Source organism: Hetaerina americana, unplaced genomic scaffold (assembly GCF_022747635.1).
Source record: "Hetaerina americana unplaced genomic scaffold, ioHetAmer1.1.p SCAF_2, whole genome shotgun sequence".
In the NCBI taxonomy this organism is placed as follows: domain Eukaryota; kingdom Metazoa; phylum Arthropoda; class Insecta; order Odonata; family Calopterygidae; genus Hetaerina; species Hetaerina americana.
Window position 1 is genome coordinate 57,577,751 of NW_027286763.1, and position 12,740 is coordinate 57,590,490.

Genomic DNA, 12,740 nt, shown 5'->3' on the forward strand with positions numbered 1-12,740 from the left:
ATGAAACTAAAACGCCCACATGAAAGGCACACATGCACAGCCAAACTACTTTTTAACACAGTATTTGGAATGATATAAGTACATGGTCGATGGAGCGAGAATATTTGATTAGACGTTACCAGTTGTTCGCCTAAATTAGCGCATAAAATACATTGGATTACGCTAACTAAACGCCAGTTGATACATTATCTCGCTATTAAATTAACATTGAATACTAATTAAGAAGAATCTGTGTGATAGCTATTATCTCTTCTAAAGACCAAATCTATGGATCTTTATTTCTCATTAATTTTGGAAATTTCCCTCTTTAATTTTACTCTTAAATGTATACAACGAATCATGCGTTTTTAATTGTACATAGTCATTCATAACTGTAAATTTGATCGATTTCTTTAATGTCTGGCTTAAACATTATGTTATAACCTCATAAAACATTACAAAAAATAAATTGAGCGATTTAAAAATTTTCCTCTCTTAACGAACAAAATGAGATTTAAGTCCTCATATAAAACCTACTGATATCTAACGACGTATATGTATGTGTGTGTTTACATATACATATATACACGCACATACATGTATATATATACATATACATACATATGCATATGCATACATATATATACATATGTATATATATATATACACGTATGTATATATGCTACACGCCTATATATATATATATATATATATATATATATATATATATATATATATACATAAACATACACATATAATCAACAGCTTCAACCTTAAAGTTTATATAAAAACACCATATATAATAACGATTCTGTAATCATATTATAAATGCTTATATACAATGCCGTGCGCTGCCAAAAGAAAAAACAAGCTTCATTAAGACATTTAAGCTCTTTTATTGATTCTTATCTCCAAAAATTTTCCTGGCCTTATAAGACTTTTATATCCCTTTGTATATGTGAAAAAATGAGTACGACGCCCATGAAAATTCGGTTTATCCACTGAAGGCAATTAAAGGCATTTAGCTTGTCATATCTTACGAATTATATATTTTCTACGCCCAAATAAGGCATGTATAACAAAAATATTATCAAATACCCTGTATTTTGGATCGTAAAATTCATTATAAAAATTAATTAGCAAAAATAATGCATGTTAAACGAACGTTCTAAATTCATTTTCACCCGTCACTCCGTGGATAAGTTCGTTACCTGTCAAAGAAAAAGTTATAACTTTCTTAATAGTACTCTAAATTTCAGTATTTTCTTTTTGTTGTTTAATATTAGTATAAAAATATTTTTTTCACACTGATGTTACAGCCGTCGAAAATATTTAAAATGTATAGATTAAAAAACAATTGAAAATACGGATACGAATTCTCTCGCTTTTTAACAATTTCTATTTAGAAGGGCTATTACGTTCAGTCTTCACTGAAATCCTCATTTTGAAAATTGAAATGGTTATGCATCAACAATGCGGCCGACATAAGAAAATTAATTTCGTTTTCTTCAGGGTAATTTAGCCGTAAAACTTATTCGCTACACACAGGAGACAATAAAATGATAATAAATGGTATTTGGCTGTCCAAAGGAGCTATAAATGAGATCTCTCCATGAAGCGATCCTCACACAGATGGCGCTGCACATTGTCCTTTGTTTACTGAATAAGTCACGAACGTGTCTTTGCTGCTTTAAGCTTCGTTGAGCACTTTCTTCTTGGGTTAAAAAAATATTTATAAAACATTCCACATCATGACCGTGTCTCCTGCACTCAGCGCCCCATCTCCCACTTCCTTCGACGCCCATCTTCTCCGTCGAAGGATGACGCGTTCTCGCACACACACGCACACACACACACACACACACACACACACACACACACACAAGCTCTCTCACCCAAGCACTCGTTCACCCATGCGCTCCACAATTATCACCACCCCATCAAGCACACACTCACGCATTCTTTCCCTCCCTACACCCTTCTGGCCACGCGCAAGAAACTCGTATATAAATGTCTTCGGGCTTACAGAAATAATACACACACGCAAGCACGCACACACGCGAGAAGGGTACCGGGCCAAAACTGGAGATGGGAGGAACATTTTATTTTACTTCTGGACCCTGTCGATTTATCGTTTCCCTTAACGGGACGAGTGATTCGGTGGTGGATAAAAACATTAAGGGCGTGCTACCTGGATTTTCGTGTCGGGAGACAGAGACGGTTTGGAGCGTCAATTTCTCTCAAACACCTCGCTCGCCGTCCACCTTTCAATAAACCTGAAGGAGGGATACGGACCTCAACGAGAGAGAGCCCTAAGGGTCTCGAGGCTGTCTTCGACGACGCAGGTTGCAGTGAAAACAAATAAAATAAAGGCGCACACGTCCCTCACCCTCCTTTGCGTTCGACACCGATTCCTTCATTTGTCCGTCATTTGTTTCTCTCTCTTTGACGACCAACACCTCACGTTTACCCCGCGACCCCCGTCTCGGGCGCCTCGACGAACGCTGGGTTGAGGGCATCCATCGTGTCCTTCCCGGACTTAACGTGGTTGGTCGTTCCGTTCTGCGCGGGTTTGCCTCCCGAGTGTGGTAGCTGGGGCATGGGTTTCCGGTTGCCGTTGGCCGCCGGCTTAGGCTTGGCGAAATGGTTGCTGGCCTCGAGAGACAAGGTCTCTTGACGTCCCGCGCTGCGGACTAGGCAGCCCAGCGAGATGAGAAGAAGGAGCACGCCGAGGGCGAAGAGGCCGTAGGAGAGGACGACGCGGACCAGGGGGGGGACCTCGGTCGCGAGGTAGAGGAGGTCCAGGACTTCGTTGGGGAGGCTGTCGATTCCCTGCGGCGAAGAAAGAAAGTATTATGTTAAGATGCAGCTTATCAATGTTAATCACTACAGTTGATTCTCACTTCTGTGTCATTCCGATGACTTCGATATATTCGCTTCATATGTTCAAAATACACAACCATTCCAATAAACATAACTGGTACTAAAACAGTAGTTCTGAGTGAATAGATACATTAATTCACTCATTTAGTGGGTTATTTATATTTAATTATCTTATCCAATACCTTCCCCATAATTATATCCTTCCAAAAGTATTCAACTCACCCTCCATCACCCGGTTTCGCAGCCAGGCATTACCATTTAATCATTGACCGAATATGACATTTGGTGTTTCGTTTTCGTCCCTTTGCTTGCCACCTTCCCCTCCATTCTCCACACCAACTTTTTTACGCTCACTTTGACCGTTGTTTTTGCTCACTGTTTTATCGCCATGATAACCAACCAAAAGGCTACTTTTGACGAATAAGGTTAGAGCCTGCCTCAAACTAAGATGTAAGACGTGCCAGATTCACACATTGTAGAGATGCAAAAAGTTTCTTGCAGCGTCATAAAATGTTTTATTGAGCTACAATACTTACGGTAAAACTCCAGTAACAGTAAATATTACAACATTCATAAATATAGCTTATATAAAAATTCAGTAAATGTATATAGAAATATATATATATTTATAAATATAAACACTGATATAGATTTTTGAAACAAAGAAAGGTCATCATCAAAATCTGCTTTCGGTGTTTTATATACATTTTTGCGTCAACGAATAGCGTTCCATTTTGAAGATGTATAATATATATATATATATATACATATATATATATATACATATATATATATATATATATACATATATACAAACAAAAATATACACACACACACACACACATATATATATATATATATATATATATATATATTATGCTCAATAAACTGCCATTGGCATATCGGGTGATGAAATTGAAAATAAAATTTAAAGAATATGTTATCGGAACAGTGGAAATATCTGCAAATTTAAATAGTAATTGGAGGACAATAAATAAAACGCACTGAGTTTTCGTTACTTAACATTCACATGTCTATGATATTATATGGGGATTACGCGGTGAAAGGGAAATGTTAGTGCTTAGCTAATTACTTGTTAACTGAAGGTTATTTTGCTGCATGTTCAATTCAAAGTTTCAGTATAAAATCAAGTAATCAGCAGATTTAACCTAAAAATAAGGGCCAGATTTAAGAATGAAGCAAACGCAGATTTATGATTCATTAAAAGTAAAATATTTTCTTAAAATTTCGCATTTGTGAAAAATTAGCAAAAGGTGGAACATTATAATATATGTAGGCGATATCATAATCGAAAATATTTAATGAGATTTATCAAACTTGTCTTTCATTGACCAAATTGACTTTTCTGTGCATTCATAACTGTACATTTAGGTTTTCATTGCATTTGTCTTTTTGTGGCATGTTGACCTGCAAACATTTGGTTGATGTTTAGATCGTCGGGAACTCTCACAATGAACGTCAGTGCAGTGTGAAAGGCTTATTGTCCAGAAACAATTTCGCGGTGAGATTATCTATTCTCGCGAAAAATTATTTAAAAAAATTATGGCCTCCATGAGCGATCTCCGCCACTCCTTTCCCTTTCTACCACTATCTACGAACTTTCCCGAACCTGCTGAATTGTAATTCAGAGTGCGAAGCCGTAATAATCGAAGATGGGCATAGACAGTCGTAAGATTTCAACGGTGATTTTTACAATGGAAATTAGATCGGATTTTTGTTCAGGAACTTCCTGCGTATCATCGCAGTACTTTAAGTAAAAATTCTATCTCATATATTATTTTACACAGATTAACTGCATATGGAAATCACAAGGATAAATTCTAATTCACGACTCGATCTTTGGGTTACCCAGCAATCTGGCTACACGATTCAAAGGGTTACTCAGGGAGTGTGGCCGTTGATACACATTAGCTTTAAGCCCAAAAACCTTGATTTTCTTTGACCTGCAAGTAAACTGTACCAATATTTGCATAAATATATTTCAAGCAAGCCATTATTCAGTTTTCTAATTTTTCTGGAATTGTGCCGACGTTTTGATTCATTTGGGCATCTTGCAGAAAGATTTTTTTGACCTCGTAGGTTCTATCACAAGCAAACACAATCCATTTTCCTTGGTTTCTCCTATATCTTAAACTTACATTTCTGTTTGGACACCCTGCGATATTTTTATAAATTGCAATTGAAAATAATGAATGATACATTTTACTGTTAAAGTAATAGAATCTGGAGAGCGATGAGAGAAAACCAATATTTGACATTAAGAGAAAAAAATATTTTTCAATAACAGAAAAGTGTTTAGGGATTTCTTGAAGCACAAAACCACCTCGAGTGAAAATTCCAGAAAAAATGGATTCCCATTTATTTTAATTCATGCTGAACTATAAGTTGGTTTTCTTGTTGAATTTCCATTGCATCTCTGGCAGAGAGCTCATTATTAAATATTTATCATTAATTGAGTCAATGTAGTAAGAACTCAAAGAAAATATCTCAGAATGAAAAAAATGTGTCTGTAAAAAGTGGGTTACATAATGTGCCAGGAGTTTATAAGTTAATGGTAAAAAAATATGAAAAAAGTCATTTATAAAAAAGTGATCTTGTTAAATATGTTTGCTATGTCTACTTTTTTCCATGTTCCCATTTTCTAGAAAGTTTGCTTGCCACTCTCTTTCAATCACTCATCTTAAACTATGAAGCTGACTAGTCTTGTTCAATAACAAATTGATGTAAACTGTGACAGGAAATAATGGAATGTGCTCTAATTTCTCAACTCTGGATTGCTAAATAAGAAAAAAATATGGAATAAATAATGTTGGAATACCTAATGATCCATAGCAACTCTTCACTTTAGTCTTCATACATGCAGACTCAGAGAGAAAATGTTTAACTTCTCTAATATAAAATAATGAGATTACACCTTTCACTCTATTTTATTGAGCAATCATAACTTTGATACAGAACTTTTGCTAGCATGTGCCTAACACCAGGCTACCAAAGAGCATATCTTCCCTCCTTCCCACTCATCAATTTCGACCTCATCTCCTGTCCCTTCTTTCAGCCATTTCATCATCAACCTTCATCTTTTCAATCCTTCATTTACTTCTTCAATCCTCATGTAAATAATTACACCTATTTCTGGAATATAGAGACTCATTCAAACAGTTTTTGTATATTTTCATTGTGTGATTGTTAGTGAAATAGTGCAAGTTTTAAAATGAGCAATAGTTTCAGTAGGAGCATCTGGTACTCCTAGTTACCTTTCTTAGTAATGAGTGGTCATTGGTGGGGCACAAAATAAGGTTATCAGTCAGTGGCTCTTAATTGCTTGTTTACAATTGAAGAAGAGTGTTAGCCCACATGAGGGAAAATTTTTACCTGCATATAAGGAAATATTTTATCAAGTATAAATTAAATGAAATAAAGGCAAGAGGCAAACTTCCCTCAAAAAGACAAGTTTTTGATTGTTCTAGTAAACAGACACATATATTTAAAAAGTTTTCCCTAGGAGTGCTTGGAAATATTTCACTCTATAGAGGTATTTTTTATTATAACCAGTTGGGCCAGAAGAAATCTTCAACATTGTAATAAGGTGATAAACTCAATGCTCATGATAAGGTTTTTAAATGTCAATTTAGCATAAATGAGTGAATTGAAGTAAAGAAAGTACTTCATTTCATTCTTAGGATGAACATAATAACTTTTCAGATTTGTTTTACTTCATTTTAGCTGCACCCAAACTACTGAATAGCAATGTATAAAAGTTGTTAAGGGTGGATTTATTCAAACACAATAGCATAAGGGACTCACTGGTTTTACTATAATGTAAGTGAAGCACTAGCTTCTTGATAATTTTAAATGAATTTCTCCAACATTTTCTGTCTTTCCTCTCTTAGGAAACTCCTGAAGTTTGTACCCCTGCCCTGATAGAGGTTTACTTATTATGAAAGACGTTCATTCCATGCTAGTTGAGACATGATGTCATGTCACTATAAACCATGATGGTATGAATAGTGACGGTGAACACATACCATTTCTGCTGCAGAAAATACAAGAACTTTTCTAGCCATTCGGACTATTCTGAAGAGAGGAGACATTGATATACTAAGAATAATGAGCATTAGCACTGAATGCTTATGCTGCCATCATGTCAATGAATCTCAATGGAAGAGAGGAGGAAAAAGATGCAGAGCTCAAAAACTATTTAGAGAGACAGGTTTTTTCATGGTAAAGCTAAAATGATGGCATTCAATATAATAAAGATTAATTTTAGTTCAATTCTGCAATTGATATTTTTAAACAAAAAAGAAAAATATTATAGATGATTGGGAAATTTGATTGGAGCCTTTCCAAATTTTCAATCACCCTTCCTCCAGTAACATTACAAATTGGACATTTGTCAAACAAAATCTGCTCCATAAGAACTATATTAGTTTCCATTTTTCCACTATATTTATAATACTCATAGTACAAGTGAACTCTCACATCTTCTCAAGCAAAATTTTGCTCAAAGTTTGTTGATTTAATTAGTAAGTTTGATCAAATATTTCACTTACTTCTTCAAACCACATGATTGGGAAGATGATGTCAGGGAATGTGGCCACTTGCTTTATGTCCACAACTTGACTCACGGCCAGGTTGATTTGTACACGGGCACGAGCAGACAGGGCAGCTCCCATTTCCTGAGACATAAGAAGAGAGAGATTTATTCAATTAAGTATTCTGAAGCACTCATGTATGGAAAAACTTAAGCCACAAAGTGTAAAAACCTTTACGTTTACACACGATTACATAAATGAATCTCAACTAGACATATTCAAACATAAAAATTAACTAAATCATTCAGCATATTATCCTAATTATCATTTGCAACACAGAAAATGCTTCCACTAAACAAAAATTAGGTATATTTTCCACATAGGCTTGTCTTGTATCCATTATGTGCATGGTATGGATATTTTTTTCATTAATTTCACTACATCTGACTGGCATAATAATACCAGCTGCTTTAAAACATGCTATATTATATAGAAATAAGAAATTTATTTAGATACGAATACTAATTAAAAATCCTATCAAAAGAATGAATATTAACAAAAGTGGTGCAAAAGGGCTTTAATGAGAATCCCCTAATCACTTATTTGTGTTAAATACTGAGTGAATTTTAAAGTAATATATTTGAAGTAGAACTTAATTACTAATTACATGTCTTAAAAATTAAATTTACTTACCTACTGATATAAAAACCCCATAAAAATTTTGCATGAACATTTATTAAGTTAATGGCTGTTAAATTACTATTGAAAAAACGACTATTATTACTGGCAATAGAGTACCAATCAGGTAAAGATTTTGATGGACCCCTATAAACTATTACTCAGATTAATAAGTATTACCTGGAAAGAATTATGCTGAATAATTAATCCATTTCTCATAAAGTAAAATCTCAACATTGATTCAACAAACCTAAGAAATGTAAAATATACTTCTGAAAACTGACAGAATAGTAGTTCAAAAATGCCAGCTTCACTCAGGGAATTTAATACACTCTAAATAAATTGTTATTGCATTTCAATATTTATCATAGTTAATTTAAGATTTGAAGTAATTTTTTATTTATAAAAGAATTTTTTGAACTCCTGAATTCATATTGTCATGATCTAAAAAACATGAATGTTTACATATATTTTAGTGTTAATTTCTACAGAGGTGGTTTGTCCATAGAAGCTGCAGCATTCCCTTGATTTTTAGAAGAATTGTCTATCTTTCAGCAAAGTAAAATTTCATCTTATCATGAAATAAACAACTCTTCTCATACTCGTTAATGTTTAATTATAAGAAGTGCAATTTTTACAGTCACACACCAAAATAATAGTTAAACATTCAGCAATGAGTCCCCGGGCTTGTGTAGCAGAAATATAGCCAACAGCTCATGTTCTGATTGAGTTTGTTGAGAAGGAAGGAAGTTTGTTAAGGGAGATAGGGTAGTATAATAAAATTCAACTCTAATGTGCCACAAGTTTCTACAGTGACTAGGACTGAATTGGACAAGTAGAGTGATCGTTTCAACTGAACTGAGCAGAATTGATTTAGTATTTTTTGGGGCTTAGAGTGGGGATGACTTGCATGGAGAGGGCGTGGACATGACTTCCAGTGATGGGAGGGGCCACATGACTTCCAGTGATGGTAAGTCATGTGGTCCAAATGAAATTAAGGAATTGTTTAGTGAATATAAAGACAGGGAAGCTGTTTTCTGAGGACTGGATTCTGGCTGTACTACTTGAGAAACTACAGATTGCAATCAGGAGTGAGCTAATTATGATCCAAGTGGTGCATCAAAAAATGTTTAAATACAGCAAATCTGAGTTATAAAAAATATTTTTTCTAATTGGCTGTAAAAGGAGTGAAAGAAACAGGATAATTGTCTTTTAAAATGAAGAAGCACACAGGCCCCAAAAGGCACATTACAAATGCAATAAGTTTAGCAATGGTCAGAAGAGTGAATATAGCTTCTTATTAAGTTAGCTAGTTAATTGGAGCTGAATTATGAAGTGATTACTGCAAAAAAAAGTAGAATGAAGAATTGAGAAAAAATGGAGAAATACTCTTGAAAATAATTGATAATTCTAAGTTTTGTTGGTAATTTGAACTTCCATTAAGAGGTCATGACAATGATGTCTGTGGATGCTGTTAGCTGAGGTATATTTGTGGATTAAGGGAATTCGCTTAAACTAATTTAACTGACACTATAATAAATTAAACATAGTGATCATACTGTTGTTGCAAAAGGGGTGGAAGACATTCTTGTTTCAAGCAAAAAAATATTCAAATTTATCTTTCCTCCCGCAGCAAGATTATTTTATACGAACATGTTTTTATAGTACTACAAGGCTTTTTGTTGCTTCACTTGAGGAAATTTTTATGGTTTATCCAGAACTTAACAAATAAAATCTTCCAGCAGAATAAATTACATGGTCTGGATGAGAGAGGAGATTTCCATCAGGTATCAGGGAGTCTGAAGTTACATCAATTATTTAAGAATAATAAACTTCAATACTCACTGAAAGAATTACCTTCCTTTGCAAACATTTCCCTAACATGAGTCACAGCAACTGGAGAACCAGAGTGCTGTTTTTTGCACTTAAAAGGATAAAAACAATCTTGTGTCATGTCCCAAGATCAGCTATTGGCTGTTGATGCTACCAATGTTTAAGCTGGGTATCACAAAGAAAGACTTTACATTGCCATGTTTTAATTTTTTCCTAAAGTACATTTTATGACTTTTATCTATAAGTCCTTCAAGTTTAATTTTCAAAATATTTTTCTTTTCTATTTCTCTGAAATAAGTTTTTTCTATTATTTATAATCTCCAGGCTACCAATCAAAAAAACTTCCAAGGTATATGGGGATTTCATTATGAAATGCACAACAGATTTTCAAATTTTATTGAACTCATTTATTGGCGCTGAAAGTTTTGAGATTCTTGAGATACCTCTCTAATGCAAGATCTAAGAATGAACTAAAGCTACCCCAATTTTATCATTTCATCCGACTCCTTTAAGCAATCCAGAATGAACTGGAACATATTTTGGCCTGGGTTGTAAACATATAGCCATATGACAGGCATAATGGGGTAATATCACCAGATCATAAAATTTATAAATGACTCCATATCATGAGGGTCTGTTGCTCAAATGGCAAATCTACTCCAATTGCATGTTCATATTGAAATACACTACATTGAAACTCTTAAAAAATTGAGGCCAAAAATCTTATGAAAACTGTTTGGTTGTCATATATGTACACAGTTCAGACAGTTAAAGCACATGACATGTAATTGTTAAGTTGTTGGTTCAATTTTCTCAGGTGTTGACTTCATGCGCTTTGACCTTTTATATTTCACCTTCTCCTGTCATATCATTACTTTATATAATCATTATGCATTAATATATGTATAGACAAATTATAATACCTTATTTAGCTCTAAAATAGTTAAACCTGCCAGTCGCAATAGTATTAATATGATTTAGGTGAATTAACTAAGACTCACAGGTTGAATGTCAATGTAAAGCTGATGCTTCTCCTTCTCAGGAGGACTGATACCTTCAACAGCTTCTCTAAATGATGGATCAGCAAGGTAGAAATGTGGGAAGGAGATCATAATTGGAGAATCTGAAAAAAATTTGAATATTTTATCAATCTGTAGAGGGGTAATTTACATCCTCATTGATTACAATGAAAATGCTCGATATTTTATGATTTGTGTAAAGATTCAATGATTTTTATTATATTCTTTTAAAAACTATTTCCGAGTAATGTATCAATGAATTTGAATTAAAATATTAAGTTGATTTTAATTTTAAGGGCCCGAACAGGGTAAAATAATCATACCCTGAAAGACAAGAAGTTTTAGCAACCTTATAGACAAATATGAGGGTTGAATCATCAAAGAATGATTGCATTATGCAAATCAATAAAAGAAATAATTATTGCAAAAAATCAAATGCATACTGTATACACAATAAACACCAGTGATAACATTTTATCATTATTTAAAGGACAGTGATTAAGAGTTAAAGTTTACAGTCTACTTTTTCATTACACCTTTTTGAGGTGTTGTATAGAGGTATTTTAATATCAATATGATTTCTCTTTTCAGGCCTTCATTGATATCTCTCCTCATGCCATTTAGAATACTTATTCCTGATTTCCCTATTAACTTTATGGTCAGCATTTTCAATTCAGCACAGTATTCATCATACCATTACTACATACATCTAATACTCTTACAAAGAGTATATCTTTCTAAGACAATATCCTAAACTCTTCTACCATCTCTAGCAATTATTCCTACAGGCATGATCATTTGTTTGCTTAGTTGAACCCAATTAAGGGCTTCAAAGAATCTTGCTCATTGGTCACAAAATTCTTCTTGCACTTTATCTTTGTGGGTTCAACGTCTTTAAAAGTTTCAAGGCAAGTTTCAAAGTTTCAAGTTTCCTGCTCTTTCTATAATTCAATACATTAGTTGTGTCCATGCGGATATAATTTATGTGGTTTTCTACTGCCTTCCCCAATGTTGAATTTTTAATGCCACCTCTTGATACACTGAAATTGCTGCCCTGCAGAGGTTAGCTATCTCTGCAGCTACCTCATCACTTAGAAGTAGACTAAGTTGACTACCACTGAGTCTCTCCACTACATCATGGCTGTGGACCATGTAAGGGAATATTTAATGTAACTTATTTTTATAATAAAAACACAGTCATTGGAATCATTTGTACACCATATAAGTGAAGGAGATGGTAGGGGGGTTTAATTAAATATATATGTAGACAGACTTGGGTAGCAACATGCTAAATGTTAAAATTTTAAGAAGTAATTTTTTTGAGTAACCCTTAGCTAAACTCATGAAATCATTTTTATTTCAAACTTTTAACATAGAAATATATATTTTCAAGAATAAACAATCGAAAATTTGGCATTAAAAATGTTAATATTTCACAAAATATACATCCTCATAAGAATAATTTTAGAGTTGTACCAATGTGAGCCAAAAGGAGAGAGATCAAGAAGACTTCGAAATCTTTCAACATCATATCTCCCCCACATTTAGAAATATGGAGCTAAATTTTATTCACCTTCTATTATGATTCAATAGGTTTCTTTTAAAATAGACATAAGTATTTTCAGATATGAGTAAAAATATTTATTAATTTAAATAGTGGTATTACATAAAAGTTTACTCTGATTTGTTCATTCTGATCATATTGAACTAATTACTTTATTAATTAACTAATTAACTTCAACAATCTCTTTGACTATTTCATATGATGTTAAATGAAAGTATTTGTTTAAATTAA

At 33.5% G+C, this 12,740-nt stretch overlaps 1 protein-coding gene across 4 annotated transcripts in view; it reads right to left on the reverse strand.

Annotated features, from left to right (window-relative positions):
• Positions 1–682: 682 nt before the first annotated feature.
• Positions 683–12,740, reverse strand: part of LOC139687454 (scavenger receptor class B member 1-like) — a 212,641-nt gene continuing 200,583 nt past the window's right edge. For all 4 annotated transcript variants that reach the window (XM_071584620.1, XM_071584619.1, XM_071584617.1 and 1 more), the window contains 3 exons: positions 10,928–11,049; positions 7,434–7,559; positions 683–2,811 (listed from right to left, as the gene is read on the reverse strand). In XM_071584620.1, coding sequence (XP_071440721.1) covers positions 2,446–2,811; positions 7,434–7,559; positions 10,928–11,049 — 614 coding nt within the window. In that variant the 3' untranslated portion in view covers positions 683–2,445. The remainder of the gene's footprint in view (positions 2,812–7,433; positions 7,560–10,927; positions 11,050–12,740) is intronic.